The sequence below is a fragment of the Camelus bactrianus genome, chromosome 3, assembly GCF_048773025.1.
Source record: "Camelus bactrianus isolate YW-2024 breed Bactrian camel chromosome 3, ASM4877302v1, whole genome shotgun sequence".
NCBI lineage: Eukaryota > Metazoa > Chordata > Mammalia > Artiodactyla > Camelidae > Camelus > Camelus bactrianus.
The window spans coordinates 102132095-102159934 of record NC_133541.1 but is presented as its reverse complement, the minus strand read 5'-3'; the positions used below and the strand labels follow the sequence as shown (position 1 = coordinate 102159934).

The 27840-nt window shown below is 38.8% G+C and overlaps 1 protein-coding gene across 6 annotated transcripts in view; it reads left to right on the top strand.

Moving 5' to 3' along the window:
* NR3C1 (nuclear receptor subfamily 3 group C member 1) overlaps positions 1 to 20951 on the top strand; it is a 106334-nt gene extending 85383 nt beyond the window's left edge. For all 6 annotated transcript variants that reach the window (XM_045513385.2, XM_074360870.1, XM_074360869.1 and 3 more), the window contains exons 5-9: positions 4305 to 4583; positions 5569 to 5713; positions 9329 to 9459; positions 16078 to 16235; positions 16782 to 20951. In XM_045513385.2, coding sequence (XP_045369341.1) covers positions 4305 to 4583; positions 5569 to 5713; positions 9329 to 9459; positions 16078 to 16235; positions 16782 to 16934 — 866 coding nt within the window. In that variant the 3' untranslated portion in view covers positions 16935 to 20951. The remainder of the gene's footprint in view (positions 1 to 4304; positions 4584 to 5568; positions 5714 to 9328; positions 9460 to 16077; positions 16236 to 16781) is intronic.
* Positions 20952 to 27840: the final 6889 nt, after the last annotated feature.

The following is a 27840-nucleotide window of genomic DNA, read 5'->3' as shown; positions in this document are numbered from 1 at the left end:
TTTCACATTCCTACTTATATGGCACATCATATACTTAACATTCACCTCGTCATTTAAAATCTTTTCTCTGAAAAAAAAAAAAAAAAGAGTTTGGAATTTTGCTTTAATTGAAATTCTGTCAAAGTGGTGGTGGGGGTGCCTTGTAAACCCATGTGCATTTTGATTCAGCAGATATTCACCAACAAGGTGGACACTAGACATAAAATGACTATAACAGTGTCAGTATTTAAAATCAGTAAAATAGCACCTGTATTCAAGGAGCTGACCATCTAGTTGGGCTGCAGAGTCAATCACAAAACAGCACATACAGCACACAAAAGGAATAGAGCGACAACGGGAACGAGGGGAGGGTCACCGCATTCTGTCCCGGAGGGCGGGGAAGATTCCTGCAAGAAGCAACATTTCATTTTAAATTTAGACAAGCCGAGTGGGAGAGTTAGGTGGAAAATAAAGGCAGAGACATGATCAGATTGGTGCTTTGGAAACAGTCATCTTGCATACGCTGGTATTAGAGGGAGAATGGAAACCATGCTGTTCATTCGATAGGAGAGACTAAATGTTGCTGCTATTTAGCACGTCGTGTATGTTTTGAGCTATTCAGTAGATTGACGGGTGTGAATACAGTCTTAACTCCCCAAGCCACACACACAACATGATCTTCTCACTTCATCCTATTACTTGCATAGCAAAAGAGACAGATGAAATTAGTCTTTTCTTTACCATGTTTACACACAGTCATGACATCATCACCTAACCCTGTTTCTTCTAAGAATGCCTAGGTTGCTTGAACTTGACCGCAACAGCGCCAGCCTGTATCCCTACTATAGTGCGGCTGCTTACCCGGTGACATTACCGGTCAACTACCCGTCAAGCTTCACATTCATCTTTGGAGCTTTCAACATGTAATACTCTCTTCAGCTGTTCCTTGTCTATCCAACGTATGAGGGAATTTTCTTATTCAAAAGAAATAAGATGCATCAAAGATCAAGTACTGATTCTGATGGCCTAACTGTGTCCCATTTCTCTTCCCTCTTACAATTCAGTAACAGTTGTAGTGCCCTTGGCCTTCACCTCACTCGAAGACCAAGGCAGTGAATGACATCTCTGTTTTCTCTGTATGATCGAGTGTATCATCACTGCCATTTCTAATCAGATCTTCGGTTGAAAAGTCACCTTTTTTGAATGAATAAAATTTAAACGTACGACTTAAACTGAGATGCAATGTCTCAAAACACTACTAAAAAATAACCACACTGCATGCTTTTCTAGGGTCTCATGTAAAATATCAGAAATTGGGCCTACGAGCCTTTGTCAAGAGCTACAACATGCTAGTCTTGGTTATACCTTCTATTCAACGAGGTTATTTTGGACCCTCAAATAAAAAACACTCTCCACTCGGGCCAAGGTTAACCTTATGTCCACTTACACTACACACTTTGTCATTATAATCATGTATTAGATATTAGGTAGCACCTATCATGCCGTTGATAATGTCATTCTACTTGTAGAAAAATTTAAAGAAAGCCGTCTTTTAAAAAAAATCTAAGTTAATAGACTTTTTATATACGTGTGTTTCCAGCGTGGAAGCCTCATTTTTTAAAAAAGTTATTCTAGTAATATATAAAACCTTTCTTTGAAGTCTATGTGTGTCCCAGAAATACTTGATGGGCCATAATACTTAAGTATGAAACACATGGCTCATCTATATTCTTCTTATTTAAAAAAAATTTTTTTTAAATGTTCGCATTTGCTCGAGTCTTTGCCTAAGCCAAGCAGCTTCGTGACATCCCCAGAGTAATTTTGCAGAAGCCATCAACTCTCTCAGAGCAGTTCTCTCCACAGATGTAATTTAGCACTGCAAGTGGTGTATTTTGATACTGCTGCCCCATACCAAGTCATTCTCAAGATTGATTTCAAGGCAGTCGTCTTCACTGCTCAGAGTGCCTGGCATTTGCATACACTGTGAGTTTCTTCCTGGAGATCCTAAATGTTTTATCCTTCTTTCATTTTAAGGTATACTGTAATCATTCCCAATTACAACTTTATTTTTGCCATCAAGAGCTAAGTGGAACTTACAGGCAAGGAGCCTTATGGTATTATTGCATTTCCTAACCGGTATTTAAGCTAAGGTTTAAACCAAGATGACTTTACTTTTATTAAAAATAAAATGGAGCTATCACAGACTCCTGTACAGAGCATGTATTGACTGCTCATCCTTATGGTCCAACCAGAACTTCATTTACAGTAAAATCTCATCAACTAAGTTGCTTTAAAATAGTTATTGTTTAACTAATTCAATTAACAACTTCCTGCTAAGTTATGTGAAAATCTGTTAGTACCTTTTCTTGCTCTGCTCTGCTTTACACAGTTGGACTCACCAGTGCTTCTTAGCTTAATTCAAAACCAGTTCTTTCTCTAAGGAGTATAGGTAAGCAGTAAGAGACTAATTGTATAGTGAGGATAAGAAAAGACTTCAAAATATGCCATCTTGTCTGTGTCCTTCTCTTTTCTAATGTGCAGTGTAGGAACATATGTTCTAAACAAATTGCAAACTGACGGTTCATTGAGATTTTTACAATATCGCTGCAGTGTATTCATTTGGGACATGCATGTCCTTGTTAACTTGTCAAAGTACATATCATGACTTTGACATCTGGGTGTCACTGAGACGCCTTTGGCTGTTGAGAGGATTTCTTTATGTAAAGGAGCTCTTCCTTTTTTAAAGCTTTGTCACTCCTCTACAGACTCAGACTATGCAAATTCAAAATACTCTACAACCGTACTTCACCACCAGTTGAGGCAAGCATCAGTCTTGTATAGCACTTAACGTGTGCCAGGAACGATTCTGTCAACTGACTTAAATCTGGACAGACAGACTCTAAGAAGCAGGTACTAACAGTATCCTCCTTGTACAGAAGAAGGAATCAAGGCCCATGCAGTAATTTGCACAGATACCCAACTACTAAAATGGCAGAGCCAGGATTTAAATTCAAACATGCTGCTTTCCTACTCAAGCTCTCTTTACTACTATACCATACTTTCTCTTCTACAGAACACAGTAAAATAAATGATCATGATCCTTTTTCTCTGCTTTCAAATGGTAACTAACAGTTCTTCAATGTGGCAGCAGAGAGTGCAGTAAGAAATGGGACCGTTCTATTCAATGTAAACAACAGACTTCCCCCCTCCCCAACACTGGACATTGAGATGTATAGTTCTCGCCACTGCATCTGTCCTCCACTAACTGCAGTTGGTCATTTTAGGGACAGAGCATCTAATAATGATTCTAAAAGGTAATTTGCATTCACTTTCCGCTTAGCAAGAGAGTTTGCCTACCTTACAGCAGAAGACAGGTACATTTCTTCTTAAAGGTCAGTTAGTCTCCTCGCCCTTCCTTGCAGCTCTGAACACTTCCTTTTAAGAAGACTAATTCTTTGCTGGCTTCAGCACATCAACTAACAAGGAATGATACTTTTGTCACTGGAACCAATTACGTCAAGTATTCCTTAAAAATCTACAGAATCCTTGTTGTCATTTGATTATACTGTTCCAAACTCAGTCAAAAATAAAAGATAACTTTAGTGACTTTTTACATACTATGAGAATGGGTAACTTTACGTTTACAGAGTCATCGATAAAAATCTCTTACAGGAGGGAAAGTACCCACTAGTGATTTATATAAATAAATATATATATATATATATCCATCATAAAAATGTAAAAAGTGGATTTTTTAGTGTTAGAACTAATACTATTTTTAGCCTGTGATCTGCTGTATCATCTCAGCATCTTGATAGAAAGGGGACTCTGTGCAAGCCTGTAGGGAGTATCACTCTCTTCATTATACTTATTACCATAATTTAGATTAACCCTAACACATGACCGACTGATGCGGTATTACAAACAAGATTCTTTCTTTCGATTAACAGTCAAACTAATTTGCCTTGTGTAGGTAATGACCATTTTGACTTTGCAATGAAACTGAGACGATTTATGGAAGAATACATAGAAGTAATTTGTTTAAATTGTTTAAACACAGTGTTGTAAGACAATTCTGCATAACTGGCATGAAGTAACTGGCTTATTGGAAAAGGAAGTTAAATGCATGGGTTCCTCTTGATCCTTTGCTTTCAAGGAAAAAATTTCTCTTTTCTTCCATGTCACTTTATCGTCATTGCTATATAAAAGATTTCTCCTCTTTCCATCTCAATAGTTTCAGAAGTTAAAATACCTCTTAAATAAACGATACCACCCAGACCTTCCCATGGCAACTCATTTCTGTGTATTTTTTTTAATACACACAGCTCGAAAAACAAAGAAGAAGATAAAAGGAATTCAGCAGGCCACTACAGGAGTCTCACCAGACACTTCTGAAAACCCTGCTAACAAAACAATAGTTCCTACAACATTACCACAACTCACGCCTACCCTGGTGTCACTGCTGGAGGTCATCGAACCCGAGGTGTTATACGCAGGGTACGACAGTTCTGTTCCGGATACGACGTGGCGGCTCATGACCACACTCAATATGCTAGGGGGGCGGCAGGTGATTGCGGCAGTCAAGTGGGCAAAGGCCATACCAGGTAAGACGTCAGAGATGACACAGCTAACGCACAAACCTTAACATTTTTTCAATGAAACCCTCTCGCTCTTCATCATCCTGATCCCGTGGCGCGTCTCGTTTCTCTTACTTGGTTCTGGGCACTGACGATGACGGTCAGGTAACTAAGCAAGAGTGAAGAGTCTATGATAAAACTTCTACACTGCTCCTTGCTTTTTAGATTATTACTCGGAGCACGTAGTGATTTCAGATGAGATAATGTAACATCAGAACTACAGTTACCAGGGTTACTCACTATTCCTTTACCTAGAAGTCTAGGACATAATAATGTATAGTATTTCTTCTAAGTATCACTTGTAAAATCAGGTTCTTTCCAAACTTGCCTAGTAACAGCCCTAGTAACACTGTCAAAAAGTACTCAAATTGAAAATGATTTCAACTCTTCACTCAAAATTACGTGTGGACTGTAAGTTTTAGTTAATTTAACTTCAACATAATGTGAAATAAAAGTTCCCCTACTGAAACTGGATGTAGCACGGCAGAAGTCAACGTCAGTGTCAACTCGGACGTCACAGTTACACGGGAACTGACAAGTTTCAGTTCACACCAATAGTTAGAGACAGACAAGAATAAAGTAACCTTGCCTCCTGTCATTCATGCTCTGTCACGAGGGAAAGAGGTGTAACTATTAGGGGAAGTTTTTCAACTTATATTCACTGAACGAGTAACGTCCTGGGCCAGGACTCTTAGCTTTCTATTTTACTGTGTAGTACACCATTTATTTAGTGGATACTTAAGTCGGCAAAAACTGTTAAAACTGACTGAACTCTTAAGTTTTTTGCTTTTTCGTCCTAACATGCCAGATCAGAGAAAACTCTGCCTACTTGGTGCTTCACTTCCTCTGTCTGTCAGGGGTCCCCCAGTGCTGTCTTGGGCAGTTCCCAGCAAGACGATCATCTCTTTGATAACTGGACTGTTTGCTCAGACCTTCATGTCTCCGATTTCAGGATTCAGGAACTTACACCTGGATGACCAAATGACCCTACTTCAGTATTCGTGGATGTTCCTCATGGCATTCGCCCTGGGATGGAGATCCTACAGACAATCGAACGCAAACCTGCTCTGTTTTGCTCCTGATCTGGTTATTAATGAGTAAGTCGTTCTCCCTGTTTTCACAGGGTATTTTTACCCAGCTGATGTTTTCCTGATGGACTCCTGTTGTGCATTGTGATCATTCAGGGACTGAGTCAGTCCTACCAGTTGTCTTGGAACTGGGCAAACTTGAAATAGAGTTGTTTATTAATTCTGAAGGCAGGCCAAGTGTACTGCAGAGCATATTACTTGTGGCATCATGACTGTCCCAGGACATACTTGAGGCTATTTTTTAAGCAGGGAACATCTCTTGGGATCAGTAAAGTCTACACCAAGTAAAAAGGAACCTTACTGTGGCACTGCTTTCACTGTGAAATCCCATTCCAGACGGGAAACAAAGCGTGACACAATTCACGTGCACCCTGCTCTCAGTAGGACAACTACACACGAGAGCAGCTGGGCTGAGGGGATGGGAGGCACGGACCCGCAGACAAAGGCTATCCTTTTGCGTAGCAAGGCTCGCTCCATGTTTATAACTAGCAAAGAACATAGGGACAATTTTTTTTTTTTTTTTATCTGGGAGAGAACCAACCAAGCTTTAAGGTTTGATAGACCAGCTGCCTCTCGTCCTCTAGGTTCTTGCTTCTATCTGAGACCTGTTTCAGGTGTTCGCTTCCCCTTACCTCCACTGCATTTGTTTCCCCACTAGTTTTCCACCTCCAGTGTATCCTCCATCATGTTGACTCATTTTATCTTCTTAACACACAGTGTGATCATATAATGTGTGTCCCTGACACAGATGTCTTCACTGACCACTCACTGCACACTCAGCAAGGTTTCTGGCTTTCCACAATCTGGCCTCCACTTTCTCTCTCATCGTCCTCTTTCACATCCTCCTTTTTCCCACTCAGATCATCTATCCTTCAAACATACCCCTAGATCACGATGTTCACATCATCCTGTAGAACCTCTCTGCTTTATCTGCCTAGCTCTTACCACTGTCTGCCTTGCATTATTACTTCTTTGTGTTCACAGCTAATCGTCCTTAATTAGAATGCAAGCACAGAATTCACACATGCACGCACACACACACACACACACACACCCATGGTCTGGGCAGAGTTAAAAAATGAAAGATTTGTGTTTTTAATTGTGAGCTGCAGGTGCTGTTGACTAGAGATCCAGAAAAAAATATTGACATCTTAAGCCACATTAATAGTCCGCAGAATAACAGTCTCATTATACTCTAAGTTATTTCATCACCAGTAAGTAGTGTGTGTTCAAAACTGAATACCGTGTTCAAGGTAACAGTGACAACTTTAAGGATGTCCAGAGTGGCAAGGAGTTTGGAAATCAGCATCAACTGAGGAACAGAGGATGTATGGAGGAAAGAGAAAAGGCTGCTTGGCAACAATGAGGACAGCCTAAGACGCTGTCCTAGGAAGATAAAACACACATATTGCTTTCTCTGTTAGGTATGCCAGTCACAAAAAATAATGGGCAGAGGTTATAGAAAAGCATCTGTTTGAGCTAAGTATTTAATGGGAGGGCTTGCTTTATGATGTAGTTAGCCCAAATTATCATATGTGTTTTCAGAGACCGGATGATACTAGCTCCAGGTATTTTAAAAGAGGCTGAACTATTCAGTTCAACTTGATGTTGTTTTTCTATTGGTGATCCCGACTTTTCAGCACGGTACAGGACTTACCAAGTGCCAGATGGTCTTTTAAAAGCTTGAGCTATACAACTCAGGAAAATCATAAATGACCAAAATTATGTCAGAGAGCCATGATATGATCGGGGAGAACAAAGGTGAGAGGGTGTGTGCTGCTTTGGATCTGGGCACGATAGAAGAACTCTCTCTAAAAAAGAAGCTGGAGGAAAAGCAGGGCACTTCAGGCAGAAGAGATGCGTGCTCAGCCAGGAGAGATGAGTCACAGAGGCTGCAAACAACCTTGGCACGTATAGACATCGAGAGCAAGCCACTAAGGCTATTGTGTGAGTGGAGAGAAGTGGACGGGCCAAGTCAGGCAGAATCGTGTAGGCCATGATGTGGAGTCTGGATTTTATTCTAGCATGAAGAAGACAGTTTGGGAGGAAGGGGGATCATGGCTTCAAATAGATGACAACATGATGGAAAATGGATTAGAGGAGGAAAACAAATACCACTCTCGTCCTCTGCGCCCAGTGCGTCATTAGCGCAGAACAAGCCCACCACGACTCCTCGCCTTCACTGCGTGTATATGCGAGGCGGGCAGGCACACGCCACCACCAAATAAGTCATTTTCACATTGTGATGAGAGTTTTTACTGGAGATAGGGTGGCTAATGGCTGCCTGGAGGAGATATCATCTGAGTTGAGGAAGAGGTGAAGACCAGACTTCATAGCGAGAAGCAGCATGACAAGAGGAATGTCAAGCATATGATGTCATCCAACTCTATTCCAGGGGTCATCTCTCCCAGCCCTCAGTTAGAGGCACCTCCATGTGGTTGGCCAGACCACACCTCCCACAGACATACTCTTAGGGATCTGCTTCTGAGACAGAACTGGCCTGTCTACTGCCAAAAAAAGAACTGCTCGAACCACTGCATCACAATTTAACAAGATACAAGCTGTTTGATCAAATTTAACTGATAAATACAGTCCTTGCTGCTCATTTCAGACTCCATCCATGCTTAAAAAACTGAAAACATCATTGACAATATTTACTACTTACTGTCACTTTCTAAAAGTCCATTTGAAATCATTTCATGGGATTAAAACTACAAGCACAGATTTATATGAAACACTAACATATTTCTGTGTTATAAAGTGAATCTAATTTAGAGTTTTGATTTTGGGACCACTCATTTAAACAGTTATACCATAACCTGGTAGTTCTTACACAGGAGGAATTACAGAAATTTTTTCTGTGTTCAACTTCATTGTAGGATAGAAAGCTTACAAAAACAGTAGTTTTTAAGAGGGCATTCTTATTTCCCATTCTTGTATCTTTATGCTACTCAGATAATCTTTTCTTTTTTTCTGTTAAGTTCAAGATCACTTTCTGTCAAACTCCAAAAGAAACACGAACACAAAAACCACGTCTTAACAAACAGTGAACAAGGCACAGTTTGGGGCTCTTAGTGTTATTTAAAAAGTTACAGAACTTTAGAGATCTACATGATAGTAACTATTGAACATTTACTTGGTACCTTTCGTTAGAAAAATATTCAGTCCCAGGCTGATCTGGGGTACCGGAAGGCCCAGTCCGGTTCTAATTCTGACCCTCCGCATAACTCACAGTATCACACCTAAGTTGTCTTTATAATGGAATGCTGTGCGGAAAAAATACCTTGATGTTCAAATAGGTAGGATTTAAAACTGTATTGTCTAATTAGCCAGATTCAAATGCTACCAGAAAACCTTGATTTAAATGAACAACTAGCAATAAATTCTCTAGGAGTAAATTCTAAACACTTAAATACAACAAATATATGACAGTCATTTCCCCACTATGTTAAGCAAAGGTTTTCAAAACCCTGACCCATAAGGAATAAGCATTAATAGCAACAGTAAGATGACTTCATAGCTTTGCAAAAAATAAAACAAAAAAAGTTTTGTTTTCTTTTGTTTTTTAACGGGGACAAAAACTATTTCTTTCTAACTCAAACATTGATCATTTGTTTTCCACAGGCAGAGAATGGCTTTACCCTGCATGTATGACCAGTGTAAACATATGCTGTATGTTTCCTCTGAGTTACACAGGCTTCAGGTATCTTACGAAGAGTACCTCTGTATGAAAACCTTACTGCTCCTCTCTTCAGGTTGGTGAACACCTCTTCACTTCTAAATACGTCCAAAATGTGAACTACCAGCGTCTAGAAACAAAGGTTTATTTGTATACAAAACACTCATAATTACACCAAGTCTACTGCTACTTCCTGTTAGTCAGATAGTGCGGATTTTCAACAATGTAAGATTTTAGAAAGGCACAGCCAGTGATACCAAGATTAATGAGAAATGGAGAGGCATCTGAACCGCTGGGTGGGGATAGGGGAGGTCTCTGCTGATCTAGAATGCCTACGGACTTCCTCCTCCTTTCCTGTGACCTTTGACAATACCACTATAGACGACATGGAAAAAGCAAGCCAACTAGGATGACTTCTGTTTCCCTACTTACTACACTGTCACTGGGTCGGAATTTTTCATGATGCGATGAATGCTACCGTGTGTGAGACATGGTGGGAGAAAAAGGTATGACCTACAGAAGGGGTGCTTGATGACTGGTAGACGGTTGCTTCCTGCGGCACTGCAGCAGGACTGTTAGAGGTAATCTATCTAGAAAAGAGCAACAAGGGTTTAGAAAACAATCCTGAAAATTTATGTAAATTTATTGGTATGTGAAGTTTACTGAGACTAGTTTCAGCCAGCAAAGACATACTAGAAGGCTTCTGAAAACTATCTGGTCTGTATTAGTGAAAATGTGGCAGTTTCAACAACTAATAAATGAAGGTCTGTGAACTAGTTGGTATTATAAACTTAAGGCCACTCCAGTAAAAATGATCAGGTTAGTGTTTATACAACACTGGAGTCGATGGCTGAATTCCTCTTTCACATACAAGTAAGTACCTTTGCCATTTAAAGGAAAAAAACCTTCCTTCCGTTAGTAACTGTGGTTTCAAAGTACCTAAGTAACTTGGAGCCTTGGATGTTGCCCATGACTTTATCTAGTGAAGCTTCTCCAAAGCACACATCCATCTTAATGCTCTCTTACTATCTTTGTTCTCCAAAAGGCTATTTTATATTAATGGATTTAAGGAGTATTAATAATATTTCAACCAGAGCAAGAGAATTCTCCACAACCCATTAAAAAACCTAATTTTTTAAAGGTTATCAGCAGAAGTACTCTTGTTAAAGAAGTGAGCTTGATTTTACTCGAGGGAGTAAACAGTTCAAGTTCTGCCCATGAATCGTGATTTTGATGGGTAACATCCAGGTATAGGTCAATGCCTACATACTATTGGTAAAAAAAAAAAAAAAAAAAAAAAAAATTACGGTTTAAGGTTTATACATACCAGGCTCACTGAGCTGTATGTTTTTTTCATTCTAGATAGGAAAAAGTAACTTGAAGCAGTATCTGTCATTGGTTCCTTTAAAAAAAAAAATACAATCACAAGGATGATAATACATACCTAAAACCAGGTATAATATGAATTCCACTCTGACACAACACTGACATAGGTATCCTAACCTCCCACTAAAAAATACTGAACTGAAAAAATTACAGACCAAGTATAGGCAAGTACCCAAAGAGGCAAACTGCACTCTGAAGCTGCCTCTCTCAGAGGGTATCTGCAAAGCCTGGTGGATCAATGTATTTAGCTAGTTTAAACACAAGTGACATTGAAAAAAAATGTATCATGTATCTAAAGGCAGATTAGAAGATGGACTTGAAGACATTTAAAGTGAAATATATATCTGAAGAAATTAACCAGAATACAGTTTTTAAGGTGCCTATGTGTGTACATGTATTCATATTTATATATGGATATGTATTATGTATTCATGTAAATGAACAAGGGTAAGACATGATTGATGGAGGACTAAAACACTGCTTCACAACTCTTTTCATGTCACAATTAACATAAAAACAGTATTCATACATAGCACAATGAGGTGAATGAGTGAGGCCACTTGCAACGAGCAAAGCAGACCATTATCTAACACATTGGCAACCTATTCATAGTACATCCGTTGAAAAAAGTTCTAGCCTAATAATAATCAAATATCCAAAATGAAAGGTAAAAAAATATTACACAAAGAGATGGAAACCTTCCAGAACAGCAGCAGTTCAAGAAAAAGGAATTTTTTTTTTAAACTAAACTAAGGAAGCAAAGTGAAAGATGAGGGTGGATTTCCAGTTTCAGTTCTGACAAGTAGACACCTTGGAAGTTTCACTCCCATCCTCACAGTAAGAAAATGTTGAGCAAACAAAATCAATGACTTTTCTAAGATCATCAGAGAAGCGAGGTCACAGAGCAAAAATTGTGAAGAATACAGGCAGATATACAGAAACACAGCCAAGATCAGCTTTCTGGGAACAGAAACCACTGGAGCCAGTAAGGTAGCGATAGTTGTGATAATTTTGGTGAATCATTGAAGACCAAGTGAACAATAGCTGGTGTGTTAAAAACTTCTTAGTGAGGTTGTTACCCATACTTCCTGGGTTTCCCTCCAGAAGCTCCACCAGGTTCTCATGGTGAAGCTCAGACAAAGACCCCGTCATGTTTCTGTCCTCTAAGGGAAACTGCTGTGATAAAGCTTTATCCGACCTGGGGGGAAAAGCAAGTCAGTCATTCCAGCTCCCTCTAACCTTCCTATCTCATACAGGGAGGGAAGGGAAAAAAGGCTCAGTAACACCTCTAAAGGTCACAGCCCAGGGACTCGGGCCTACTTTAAAAAAAAAAAACCTGACGTTTACCCATAAAGGTGTAAAACATTCCACATCCCCATCACCCTACCGCCATATTAACAGAGCTCCAGGATAATTCAGGGGTACAACTGAGAGAGCTCTAGGACACAGCCATGTGAAGAGCTCTTAGGGAAACGCAAGGACAGCAAGGAAGAAAGTAGAATAGGAACGATGCAACCAGAGGAAACGGAAGCCGCTTCACACCTACAGCTGCAGCCGCCGCTAAACACGGCCCAGATCCCAGCCAGGTTAACAGCCTAATTACCTCAGCTCTCACATGTCATATCCAGCTCTGAGCAAAAAACTAAACAATAATGTGTAGAGAGACAAGCGACAAAACCCAACTCAGACGTGACCCTGGTGCTGTAATGATCAGAGACGGAGTGTAAAGTAACTACCATTAGTATGTTCAGGGCTCTAAGAGAAAAAGTAAAACACACACAGCAACATACGGGTGTTGTAAGCAGAGAGGTACAAACTCCAAGAATCCAAAGGAAATCCTAGAAATTAAAAATACTGTAATGGAAACATCATGCTGGGCTCGTCAGTAGATTGGGCATAGCCAAGGACAGAATCATTGAGCTGGAACATACGTCAACAGACAGTTCAAACTTACATTCAAAGAGAAACAGGAATGAAAAAAATGCAACAGAGCATTCAAGAACTGTGAGGACAGTTTCAAAAGGTGTAACGTAAGTAGCGGAGTAATCAGAAGGAACCAAAGAAATATCTACGAAGTAATGACAACTAGTCAGTTTTCAAAGTTAATGATAGACATGAAAACAGACCCAGGAAGCACAGAAAACAGCAAGAAAGGTAGACACTACACCTGGGCATCTTTCAGTTAACCTGTAAAAAATCAAAGACAGAAAGAAAATCTCGGAAAAGGCCAGAGGGAAAAAACAGGTTACCTACAGAGAAACAAGGATAACAATTATACTAGAATTCTTACCACAAACCATACAAGCAAGGAGGGAATGGAGTGACCTATTTAGTGTTGAAAGAAAAAAATTACCTACGTTAAGATTCTGTGTCTAGTGAAATTATCCTTCAAAAGTGAAGGCAAAATAAAGACTTTCTCAGGCAGAAAATGGGGAATGTCACTCGTAGATCTGCCTTGCACAAAATGTTAAAAAAAGTTCTTCAGAGTGAAGGAAGATGATACAGCTCAGAAACATGGATCTTTATAAAAGGAAAAGCTTTAGAGAAGGAGATGAAAATAAGCTTTCATTTTTCTTGATTGATCTAGGAACTATTTAAAGTAGTAATTGCAGCACTGTATTGGAAAATTGCAACATGGGTAAGGGAAATGAACAACAGCAAGGTTAACAAGATATGGGACAAGGAAATGGGGAATACCGTGTTTTAACTGATTATATTTCAATTAAAAAGAAAACAGTGTAGTATTCCAAGGAAAACAGACACAGATCAATGGAAACATAATTGACAGCCCAGAAATAAACCCATGCATACATGGTCAATTAATTAAAGACAGACGTGCAACAATACACAACGGGGACAGGACAGTCTTTAATAAGATGCTGGGGAAAACTAGACCACTATCTTATGCCACACAAAAATTAACTCAGAATGGCTCAGACTTGGACGTAAGACCTGAAACCATAAAATTCCTAGAAGAAAACATAGGCGGTAATAAGATCCTTCACATCATTCTTGGTGTTGATTTTTTGAGTCAGACACCAAAAGCCAAGTCTACAAAAGTAAAATAAACAAGTGAGGCTGTAGCACACTAAAGAGCATCTACAAAGCAAAGGAAACCATCAACAAAATGAAAAAAAAGGGGGGGGAGGGGCAGCCAAACCAAATGGAAAGAAGTATTTGCAAATCATGTATCTGGGGTTTGGATATATTTGGATAAGGGGTTAATATCCAAAACATATGAAGAACTCAACAGCATAAAAACTATAACCCTGATGAAAAACTGGGTAAAAGATCTGAACAGACATTTCAAACAGACATACAAATAGTCAGCAATACATAAGAAGGTGCTTTACATCATTAGTCATCAGAGGAATGCATGCAAATCAAACGCACAATCAGATACCACCTTCCATCTATGAAAATGGGTATTATCCACACGTCCAAAGGTAACAAAGTGTTGGTGATGGTGTGGAGAAAAGGGAACCCTTGTGCACTCCTCAGGGAATTTTAATTGGTGCAGACAGTCTAGAAAACAGTATGGAAGTTCTTCAAGTTAAAAATATAACTACTGTATATGATCCCCCAATTCCACTTTGGGGTATTTATCCGAAGAAACCAAAAGCATTAACGGGAAAAGACCCTCAAGTTCATTTGCAGGACTATTTATAATAGCCGAGCTATGGAAACAACCTGAGTGTGCACTGACAGATGACTGTATAGAGAAAATACGGTGTCTGTCGTCAATGGATTATTATTCAGCCATAAGAAAAAAATGTAGTCTTGCCATTTGCAACTACGTGGATGGGCCTTGAAGGCATTCTCCTAAGTGAAATGAATCAGACAAAGATAAATACCATATAATCTTACTTTTATGTGGAATCTAAAAGCAAAAGCTCAGGGATACATAGCAGAAATTGGTGGATGCCAGAAGTTGGAGGAAGGGGTGTTGGCAGATGGGCAAAATGGGGGAAGGTGGTCAAAAGGTACAAACTTCTAGCTGTACAGTAAGTCACGAGGATGTAATGTACAGCATGGTGTCTATACTTAGTAATACTGTATTTGGTATTTGAAAGTTGACAGGAGAGTAAATCTTAAGTTTTCATCACAAGAAAAAATTCTGTTACAATTTATGATGATGGATGTTAGTCTTATGGTGGTCGTTATTTCGCAATTATACAAATACTCATGTTGTACATCTAAACCTAATGTTATATGCTATTTATATCTAAATTTTACAAAATGCCAATTATAGCTAACTTTTAAAAAATAAAAAAATTTTTTAACTCCACTGAGAAAGAAGGTAGCAAACGGGCTAGGGGAGGTTATAACTCAAGTCCACAAGGCAAGTAGGAATTACATGAAGACTTTTTGCTCCTAAACCCACTGCTTTTTCTCTATTCCAGCATTTTCTAAGATGTCAACAGCAGTGAAGTTTAGGTTTGATAAACAATGTGTTCCCCTCCCTGGAGAGTGCTTAATTACAACTCTTGAGAAGTCCTGAAATCTACCAATCTGCTTAACATTTAGTTGTGCTCCATTTTGGCCAAATTCCTTTTTTCCCTCATCACTGTTAACACAGAACCAGCATTCCTAGAAGCACACTTTAAGAAGTGGGACATCCTCAAGACTCATCTCTGCAAGTCTGAGTGAAAGCGTGATTAGCCCTCTGTACACAGTCCTTCTGACTAGTATCAGTTTTTAAAGATTCGTCTAAAAGCACTCATTCTATGCCAACTTTATGATCCATGAGGTATTTTATATTTCTCCACATAAAGAAAGGCAGATGTTTGCTCCCCAGTAAGGTATTATATATGAGCCACATAAAAAATTAAGTTTCTTTTTACATTGGTATCACACCCTGACTAGTAAAGTGCACAGCATGCTGATTTTGAGGGAGACATCACAGGTATTCCCAGACAGAACTGGTGAAATCAACACTGTCGTTGAAGACTTCTACGTCTGTACTAGCATCAGACTCAAGGGCAGAATGATCATCAGGGCATTATTCATTTGGTCTTCCAACTCGCTTGGTGAACTAGGGAGGAAGCTGTCAGTACGAGCTCCACTTCATAGATGAGAAACAAAGCTATATACTCAAAGTCACATACTCCAAGTTCAGTCCTCCAATTTCCTGTTATCCCATATTCTCCCTTGGCGTTAGCTTCACAGTCCTTTGAAAATGCTTATATGTTAATAGAATGCATACAGAGCATCATAGACAAAGTCAGTCATGATAATGTGCTATGACTACTTGCATGTATGAAAAGTTACCGTAAGAAAATTAATTGACTACATCTTCACCTTTTAGTTCCTAAGGAAGGTTTGAAGAGCCAAGAGCTATTTGATGAGATTAGAATGACCTACATCAAAGAGCTAGGAAAAGCCATTGTCAAGAGGGAAGGGAACTCCAGTCAGAACTGGCAGCGGTTTTATCAACTGACAAAACTCTTGGACTCCATGCATGATGTAAGTGTCAAACAAAAATCAACATATCACAAGACTTTTCTGAGACATAACGTATGTCCTGATTAGTGCATATGATTACCAGGTTTTATTTTTTCCCCATTTATGCATTTTGGTGATGGTTTGGGTTCAATTCGTGAAGTTCCATTTGGCACACATTTCTCCTAAGGCCAATTGTGAAATAGTTCATCTACTCATGGGCACCTAACATCATGATGCTAATACAGAATTTAACACTATTTTTTAAAAGGTAGAATTCTCTGTTTTGCCATGATTAATCCAGCAAATTCTGTCTTTCATATGTCATGGTACTGCAATTCATCATGATAAACTTAATTCCATATATTCTATATACAATTTAAGCAATTCACAGTATCTTCAGTACCCAAATGCTCATTTTACTTAATTAAACTTTTTTACCTGGGGAATTCCAGCAGAGATTGGTATATCCTAAGTCAGAAATTTAAAAAAATTAGACGCCAACAATAAGCATGAGATGTCCCTATGGATAAATTTTAAGACTAATCATTACTATGTATTTTCTTGTAGGTGGTTGAAAATCTCCTTAAGTATTGCTTCCAGACATTTTTGGATAAGTCCTTGAGCGTTGAATTCCCAGAGATGTTAGCTGAAATCATCACCAATCAAATACCAAAATATTCAAGTGGAAATATCAAAAAACTTCTGTTTCATCAAAAGTGACTGCCTTAAGAAGAAAGGTTTGCCTTAAAGAAAGTTGAATTTATAGCTTTCATTGTACAAACTATCAATCTGTCCTGTAGCAGTTTTGTTTATCATTTTTCTTTTTGTCCGGGTTTTGTTGTTTCGTTTTGTTTTTGAATACGCACTACATGTGGTTTACAGAGGGCCAAGACTTGGCAACAGAAGCAGTTGAGCCATCACTTTTCAGTGATGGGCAAAGTAGAAAGTGATAGTTGATGAATCCCAAAAAATTAGACGCAGTACCACAGGGGTAACCTCCACTGTCAGAGAAGGATGGCACCTAAACCACCAGTGCCCCAAATGTGTGTGACGAACTTTCTGCTCAGACTTCTCAGAGTTGGCTGGACAAAATCTTCTCTATTTTTTGTTGGCCTATCTCCCCCTGTATAGTTAGGGTAGCATTTTTTGATTTATGCATGGAAACCTGAAAAGTTTACAAGTGTATATCAGAAAAGGGAAGTTGTGCCTTTTATAGCTATCACTGTCTGGTTTTAACAATTTCCTTTCTATTCAGTGAACTACGCTTGCTCATTTTTTCCTACATAATTTTTGTACTCAAGTTATTGTACAGCTGTTTAAGATGGGCAGCTAGTTCATAGCTCTCCTAAATAAACTCTAAACATTAATCTTCTGTGTGAAAATGGGTTGGTGCTTCTAACCTGATGGCACTTAGCTGTCAGAAGACCACAAAAATTGACTCAAATCTCCAGTTTTCTTGTCAAAAAGCTCATATTTTGTATATATCTGCTTCAGTGGAGAATTATATAGATTGTGCAAATTAACCGTCCTAACCAGTGTAGAGCACCTAGTCCAGTGACCTGCTGGGTAAACCATAGGTGATGGTTTCAAAAAAAAAAAAAACTACCAATAGGCCCTGTTTGTATCTAACGCCCTATCTCTGCAATGGTTAGATGGCAAGAAAGTTGGGAAGCTGTCTTTCAGGACCTTTTGTTGTAGTTTGTATAACTTCTTAAAAGTTACAATTCCAAATGACCAGCTGAAACACAGCTGAGAGATTTTCATCAGACCAAGTAATTCCTCGCACTAAACTTCACCCCCAAAAAACAAATCTCTAATACGGCAAAAGTGGCTAGACACCCATTTTCACATTCCCATTTGTCACCAACTGGTCCACCTTTCCTGGGGGTACAGGAAAGGTCAGCGACTGATTTTTCTGACTTAGAGCTGTATGTCAGACTTCCATGTTCATAAAACTATACATCCGTCACATCCCTGTGTGTGCCATAGAGTTTAACAAAAGTCATGTGAATTTCTCCTCCTCGATGTTGGAAATTATTTTAAACAAGATAGAAGCTGTAGTAGCCCTTTCTGTGTGCACCTTACCAACTTTCTGTACATTCAGAATGTACTTAACTAAGCCACGAGAAATCTGATTTCTGTTCAAGGTGGCCAAATTATTTGTGTAATAGAAAACTGAACATCTAATATTAAAAATATGAAACTTCTAATATATTTTTATATTTAGTTATAGTTTCAGATATATATCATATTGGTATTCACTAATCTGGGAAGGGAAGGGCTACTGCAGCTTTACATGCAATTTATTAAAATGATTGTAAAATAGCTTGTACAGTGTAACATAAGAATGATTTTTAGATGAGATTGTTTTATCGCGACATGTTATATATTTTTTGTAGGGGTCAGAGAAATGTTGATGGATAACCTATACGATTTATAGTGTGTGCAAGCATTCATACAGGCAGAAATGGTCTCAGAAACCAAAAAGGTTTGCTCTCGAGGAAGAGGGAAACGGAGACTGGCCCCATGTGCAGTGAAGGTTGCTGAGGCTCCGTCCCATTCAGATCACGGAGGAAGTCATCCTCTGCCTCCCAGACTGACCACCCTTCTCATTCCAGCAGTGAGTCTGTCGGCACAGGTTTACTAAATCTCCTCTTGTGCTCAAGTATATGAACGGGGGACAGAGAAAGGTGGTGTTTACACACTTACAAGCACCATCACACACAGCCTCTCCAACAATTTAATAAATCCAGAGGCTTTAGAAGTTTGGCAATAATATGCATAGAGGTACCAGCAACGTGTAAATAGTGCAGAATCTCCTAGGTCGCCAATAATACACTAATTCCTTTCTTTCCTACAAGGGTTCATTTCCGAATAAAACGAGGACATGTGTGTATCCTTTCTTTTAATGCTTTTGAATGTTATTTGTTATTTTTCAGTATTTTGGAGAAACTATTTAATAAAAAATGTCATCATTTGCTTTTTGAATGCTCTCTAAAGGGGGCTGTACCTTTTGTAATCGTTTAAATTGATCTCAAAGTATTTTCAGATAGTTTGTAACCGAGCTGGATGTGAATTTTTCGTGCCTAAGAAATACTGCTTGAATATTATCAATGACAGTGTTAAGTTTCAAAAAAAGCTCCTGAAAGATACATTTTTATTCATTTATAGAATGTTCTATGGTTAAAATCAGAAAGCACACCACACGTTAATCTTAATTTTGGTCCCAACAACTTGGCTCCAAAAAAAGAGCTCAGAGAAAAAAAAGATGTGTGCACTTTGTTGTTAGAAGGAAATGAACTGACATTCATAAAACTATAGGAGGCTGTACATTAAATGCAAATAAAAGCTGTGTCCTTTTAGATTGTGTGAGAAAGAAAAAACTTACCTTCATCACGTTTGGTATAATTAATTATGGATTTAAGTGGAAAATAAGCTATGGTGCTATTTGAAAGCAGCTTCATTTTCTATGTATGTGGTATCTTGCCAGCCCAAACTATTGTAGGATTTTCAGTGAGAGGCGGCATGCCTAGGTGACTTAAATCCTAAACATTTTTAATTACTGGTGGAAAAAAGTGACCCTCTCAAGTGTTTTTAGGCCTTGCTATGGGGTACTATTCAGGTGCTTTGGGGATATATACATACTCAATTATCTAGAACTATGGGAGGGGAACCAAAAAGAGCACCTGCCTTCTCCTAAAAAAGAAAAAGAAAAAGAAAAAGAAATTGGCACCCCAGAAGGAAAACTAGCATGATTAGTGCCTAGGAAGACCTTGATATTTAGCATAGGATGAACTCTGGATATGCATAGAAAGGAAAGCCAGCCTCACCTCCGAACTGGGGGATGGGAGGATAAGCAACTCCAACTTTACTCATCCGTCTATACATCTTCTTGTCATTTAGTCTTACCATTTTAGTTCTCTTAAATATCCTAAAACTACATCACCATGGAGTGAACAATATTACTACACTCTGATCTATCACAATTCAAGAATTGTGGCAGCCCTCAATGAGATTTCGATCCTGGTAGGTCACCCAGGAGACCGTAGGTGTAGATGAATGTGTTTTTATGTGCCTGGTTTGAGAGTCAAAAGGGAAAATAAAGAGTGTAAGGAGGACACTTTAACCACTTAGAATGGAAGTTTCATCATTTTCCAGACTATTACCAGTCAGCCTGGTCCACCAAGGATTAGTGACCAGGTTTTTGGGAAAGGATTAGCTTCTCTAGAAAATGCCTCAAAGACAGATTTTATTTTCTGATGATTGATAGGCTGTATGAAATTACCCTCCTCAAATAACTTGCTTACCTACATATAGAGTCAAGTGTGTCAATATTCTATTTTGTATATTAAACAAATGCTATATAATGGGGACAAATCTATATTATACTGTGTATGGCATTATTAAGAAGCTTTTTCATTATTTTTTATCACAGTAATTTTAAAATGTGTAAGAATTAAAACCAGTGACTCCTGTTTAAAAATGAAAGTTGTAGTTTTTTATTCATGCTGAATAATCTGCAGTTAAAAAAAAGTCTTTTTACCTACGCAGTGAAACGTCAGACTGTAAATGTAAAATCTTGTGTGGCAATGTTTAACTTTTCTTTTCCATTTAAATTTGCTGTTCTGGTATTACTGAACCACACATTTGTACTGAATTGGCAGTAAATATTAGCTAGCGATTTACAGCAACGACAAATATGGAAAAACATCGTAATAAAAAAAATCTGCTTTTTCATTACATGACTCCAACATGCTTTTATGGAACTCATGCAATTCAAATTTTCCTCCTTTTTTCCCCCGCCTCCTTCAACTGAAGGTAGAGTTATCACTTCAGGAAGCTTAAGATGCTCAAGTGGACATTTAAATGTCGATGTGGCAACGGTTGCATGCTAGTATGGCATAAATTCAAAATGTGCTTAATCCTGGTGTCAAAGACCCAAAGGCTATCCCATCCATGCCTTAAATGGTCATGTGCCAGTTTCTGCAAAGGTACTAAGGAAAGGAAGAACGCATGCCTAAAGCATCTCCAAATCTAAGTCTTTATCATGAAAAATGACATTTTATATAAACAAATGTTACCTAGTCAACATTCATACCTTATTTAATTGTAAGTCAACTCTTTCCGCCAGAAAACACCATAAATATTTAGCAAACACCATAGTAATGCTGCACCTTATATACAAGAAAGGCATAAGGGGCAAAGTGGTAAACCAGCTTATTCTGTATATCTGCACACTATTTCCAAAAGCATCTGTTCAGGTCGTATCTGAACTGGATAATCTAAAAAGCAAACCTGCCTATAAATACTCTTTTCTCGACATGACCTCCATCACTAAGAAAGCGGTATTGTGTTTTTAAAAGCAAGTTTGCCTTACCTGTCATACGTGCATCAAGTTTTTGCTAAATTTTGATAAATACTGACGATGTGAACAAGGAAAATACTGCTGCTACCCTCAGTCACTTGCAAGCGTGTAACAAACCTCCTTTCCCAGTATCCTGAGGTACAAGGCAGAAGTACCAGGTATGGCACCAGTAGGTACACACGTTACTGCTTTACCACTTACTTCAAATATGAATTTTACATTTGTAGAACACTTTCACATACTTTACTTTGTACCAGTTAATCCTCATCCAATAAGTGAATGAAATAAAAAACAAATGCTAAGGAAGCTATCAACTCCATTTTAGAAAAAGGGAACAAGCTCAGAGTTTAAGCAACTGGTTCACAGCTGCTAGCGCTCCTTTTATTCAAGTCTGAATGAAAAAAATACCCATAATGAGGCCATTTATCCCAGGTCAGACAACATGTCTCTAGGCTGTAAGCTCGCAGGGAGCTGGTTCTGTTTTTCTGTTTTTAAATTAATGTTTCAATTTTACTGAGCACTTACTCTGTGCCAGGCATCATGTTTCAATATATTATATCATTTAAACTTAGTAACCCTATAAAGTGCTACTATAAAATAGTACTGTTAACCTTGCATTTATACAAGGAGACTAACAGTTGGGTAGTTTGTCTAGGTCACAAGCTTGGAACTGGTTAAGTAGGACTTTTTTTTTTTTTTTTAAATAAAAATACTGGGCATCTGGCTCTAGAGTCCATGCTCTTAGGCACTACTGAGAAATGATTAATACAAAGCTCCAAACTAGATTAAATAAACCCATATTGAGCATTATGTGCCAGGGCTTTTGACATGATCTCATTTAATCCTTTCTGCTCCCATTAAAGCTAACAGTAGCAGAAAGGATTAAAGCCTTTGTGCTGCTGAACTTCACTTCGTCCTCTAAATTTAAATCAGTTTTGACTTAGACATCTAACAATGATAATTCCTTGTCCTTAAAACATGTGTCCTATCCCCTGGGGATACTGATGGTGAGAAACAGCTGCCCAGAGATGACACTACCTTTTGTTTGTCAAATACACTAGTAAGGGACCTAACGCAACTAATGCCCACAGAAAAATCAACAAATTTATTTCTTCAAGCTACGTAGAGCATATAGGCTACATTTAAACGGAGGGAGACAGTTTACAACTGAATCGATGCAAGTCCAAATTAATTCTTAATTTGGCAGGTAAAGTATGAACCTGTTGTCGGGTGTTGAAAATACAGAGGGATTTACACTAGTTCAGTATGTATTTAAGACCAACTTATCTCTATTAATTGGCATTAAGTGTCTCTTAACAGCGTTAGCAACTTTATAGCATTTTCTTTGGTAAAAGAAAACCCAGCTTCCTCTTCTTCTATCAGGCTTCTACTTCCCACTTAAAACTGAAACCAGACTTCGGTAGGGAAACACTTTTTACCATTTTCTTTTTACTTCCATCTGCGTACAGACATGTTAATTTCAGAACAAGAGTTCACGTAGACCACAGCAGACACACAAAAAACTCCTTGCTCAAGTCCAGCCCACTTGAATAACCAGCAGTTTATACTGTTCATCTTCTGTACCCTCACCATAGTCAACAGGTTAATATGTGTGCATACTGTAAATAAGCCATCAATTTTCTATTACTGTTACTGTGGCATTCTCTTACAAAGTACCGTCTTTGAGTATACATGAGGCTAGGCTGGAAATAAGAATCTGGGCCACCCCAAGGAGGAGACCCCAGGACATCTGGTTTTGAAGGCCAGAGAGGCTTTGCTCCACGAGCCCCATGGCACTGGGGGGAAACAAGACTTCATTCTCTTGGGAAGTGTACACACAATCTTGCATGCTCTAGTTCCAAGGGCAGGGGCAGAGGCAGTGATTTCATAGGAACCTGGGCCAGACCTGCCTGCCGGTTTTGGAAGGTCTCCTGAGGAGTTAGGGAATGGCTGCGGCTCAACCAGGGGACATAAAGGCTGGTGGCCGGCATTCTAGGAGTGTTCATCTACATGAGCTTTCCTGGAGGCTGACAGCTTGATTGGATCATTAGCACCAAGACCTAGCCCCACCCAACAGGCTGTAGGGAAGCCTCAGGCCGAACAACACACAGGGTGGGAACACAGCCCCACTCATCAGCAGACTTCCTAAGCCACAAAGGCCTCTAGATACAGCCCGACCCACCAGAGGTCCAGGACCAAGCTTCACCCAGCAGTGGACAGGCACTGACACTTCCTGCCAGGAAGCCTGTATAAGCCTTTAGTCCAGCCTCATCCATCAGGGGACAGATTACAGAAATAAGAAAACAATCCCAAAGCCTGAGGAAGGAATCCACAAACACAGGCCAGGCTCTGCATTGGGACAGGCTAGACCCCGGCCCTTGGGTGACAAGAGAGGACTGTACTGCTGGGACATATAGGACGTCTCCCACAGAGAGCCACTTCTCCAAGGTTGAGGAATGTAACTAACCCACCTAAAAACATGAATAGAAAGACAAACAAGGCAGCAGAGGAGTATCTCCCAGGCCAAGGCCCAATGTAAAATACCAGAAGTAGTAAGTGACGAGGAGATAGGCAATTCATCCGAGAAAGAATTGAAAGTAATGATGAAGATGATCAGACAACTCAATAGGAGTGAAATTTTCAGCAAAGAGTTGGAAAACAAAAGATACCCAGAGTTGAAGAGTAAAATTTGTGAAATGGATAACAGACTAGAAGGAACCAAAAATAGACTAAATGAGGCAGAAGAACGAATCCATGAGCTAGAAGACAGATTAGTGGAAATCACTACCTCAGAACAGAAAAGAGAAAAAATGCAAATAAATGAGGATAGTTTAAGAGAACTCTGGGGCAACATGAAGTGCACTAATATTCACATTATAGGGGTCCCAGTGAGAGAAGAGAAAGAAAAAGGACCTGAGAAAATTCTTGTAAAGATAATAACCGAAAACTGCCCAAACCTGGGAAAGGAAACAGTCACCCATGTCCAGGAAGCACAGAGAGTTCCACACAGCATCCACCCAAACAGTAACATACCAAGGCACATAGACATCAAAAAGACAAAATTAAGCATAAGGAAGAAATACTAAAATTAGCGAGAGAAAAGCAACAAATAACATACAAGGGAACTTCCATAAGGTTCTCAGCTGATTTGTCAGCAGCAACTCTACATGCCAGAAGGGAGTGGCACGATATATTTAGTCATGAACGGGAAAAACCTACATCCAAGAATACTCTAACCAGCAAAGCCCTCATTCAGATTTGATGGAGAAATCAAAAGCTTCACAGATAAACAAAACCACCAAACCAGCTTTACAACAAATGTTAAAAGGAGCTTCTCTAAAACTGTAATGAAAGAACAAAAAGAAGAAGAAAGGAAAAAAAAAAAAAAAAGACCTACAAAAGGTTGCTTTGGGCAGTACAGGGTCTTTTATGATTCCATCTTAATTTTGGAATTGTTTGCTCTAGAAATGTTGAGTATTTTGACAGGAGTTGCTGACGCAATGCAAATGTTTATGCCAGTTATAAAATTCTGGTTTTTGAAGTGAAAAAAAAAAAAAAAGGAGAACAAAGGGTTCAAAAAAGCAAGGTATCCTTTTTTGTGGGTGAGTTGTATTCCACTACATATATATGCTGCATCTCCATTATCTTTTCAACTATTGATGTGCACTTAGAATGCTTCCATATCTTGGCAATTATAAATAATGTTGCTGTTAATAGCAGGGTGTATGTATCTTTTTGAATTAATTCTTAGTTGGCTTTATTCCTTTGATAACTACGTATGTTTAAATAGCTAAAGCTCTATAAACATTCTTAGAAACAGTACATATATATAAATTTTAAAAACATGTGCAGAGTATTATATATATGTATTTACATGCAATATAATATATACATGCAATCCCATTCTAACAATTCTACCTAATAAATCTGAGAAATGAAAAAAAACCTAGGCCACCCAAAACCATTAGAATGGTTTGCTAGCATTGAAGGAAATGGAGGTAAAATTAAAACTTTCCAAGTGTGTGTAATGAGGGATCGTGTGCATAAAAGCCAAACAAAGGTTCACAGAACATCAAACTATGTCAATAACTATCTCCTGATCTGTTTCCCTACCCACTATGTAGCAGGCATGCTAGAGGAGCCAATTCAAAGACCACTAAGACAACACGAAAACTTCAGGGTGGTGTTCCTGCCCTCAGGGAATCATAGATGAGAGACCCATGGCTCATCAACTCCACTGCTGTGTATCTATTCAAAAGGAATAGAAACAAGGCCACACAATGACTTAGATGCAACTGTCCACAGTAGCATTTTTCATAATAGCCAAGTAGACACAACCCAAATGTCCATCAACATAAATACATAACAGAAATCAATGAACAAATAAACCAAATATGGCACAGCAATACAACAGAATACTGTACAGCAATAAAAAAGATGATGCTTGCTATAATACGGATCAAACTCAAAACCACTATGCCAACAAGTCCTACAAAATAGACCATGTGTTACTTGATTTCACTTATACGAGATATCCAGAAATACAGGTCTACAGAGTCAGAAAGCAGACCAATGGTTGCCTTCGGCTGGGAAGGACATCAGGGTTTAAGTGAAAATAGGTATGAGGAGACTTTAACGGGAGAGGGAAGTGTTCTACAACTGGATTATAATGATGGATGCACAACCCAGTAAATTTAATAAAGATCATAAACGTGTACACTTTAAGTGAGTAAACTTCATGGTATGTAAACTACATCTGTGTGTGTGTGTGTGTATGTGTGTGTGTGTGTGTCTATACACACACTTTTTTAAAAATATCTAAGAGTGGACAAGCCAACGTAAAATTGCCCGTCACTGTATCAGAGGCCGGTACAGAGTACTTTGAATACATAAAGGCAGGTGCAGCCGTTTTTCAGGAAAGCCTATGAGAAGGTGTCTTCCTTGTGCTGGGTACTGAAAGATGCACTGAAATTCAGCAGCACAAAGGCTTATCCATTTAATATTAATAGATAGCCCCCCGCAGTATTTGATGAGGTGTATGTTGTCCTCATCCTGAGACAGCAACCATGTGCCAAGAGCCTGCCAACACAGCAGGTTAAAACCTCACAGCAGACACATGGCTGCTTATTTTAAATACGAGAGAAAGTGTGGCACAAGTGCTAAATGTTAATAATGGTTAAGACCTTAGTAGCTCCAATAATGAGGCAAATCTGGATTCAAGTCTTACTTCTGTCACTAAATCTGCGATCTTTGGAACGTGCTGTAGCCACTTCAGGCCTATTCCCACATCTGAAAAATGGAACTAATACCAATTTCTTAAAGGAATGACAGAATTAAATGATATACAGCATATTTAAGTTACTTAGCTCACTTCCTATCATACAGCAAGTGCTCGAGAGATGTTAGTTGGATCAAGGACATTTAAGAGAAATCTCAGAAATCCAAGGAAATCTAAGAAAAGGGGAATTTTTTTTTTTAATGTTCTCCCCTAACATGTACAGAAAAGATCAAGGTGAACGTTGGAGAGCGATGTGAACACAAGAACTGCATTCAAGTTTCCAGCCTCATGTGCCCTAATTAATAAAAGGCTGTTACATTACTGGCCTGCACTTTCACTATCCCGTACACTCCCAACTCTCAGACCTTGGCAGGGGTAACCCAGAGGCACTCAACATTCTTTCAGAAAGGGTCTTCCATTTCTAAACAGTACCTCAAAGCGTGAGAAGAACAGTGCCAAGGCAGTAAGATCAAAGGAGATGTGAGAAGTGATAGATTTGACCTAAGCCTTTCGTACAGAATTTTTTCCAGCCAATAAGACAACTGACAAAATAAAGAAAACCAGCCTGTTTACCCCACATGGAGAGTTTCCCCAGGCTATCACTGTAACTGATACGTATAAATTTGAGCTAAATTTCATTAACTGTCATTGAGTAGAAGGAGGACAATCAAAGCTAAAAATCAAAATTGAAACTATCTTTTTCTATATACAGCCAAGAGAATTGAAAACATGTCCACACAGAACTTAAACACAAATATTCATAGCAACATTATTCATAATATCCAAAAAGTGGAAGCAATCTAAATGTCCACCAACTGAAAAATGGAGAAACAGTATTTCATTTCTTTTCATTGCCAAATCATTTTTCATTATGACATTTGGCTTCATACTACCACATGGATGAACTCGGCAAATACTAAGCTAAGTAAAAGAAGCCAGTCACGAAAGACCACATATTTTGCAAATCCATTTATATTAAATGC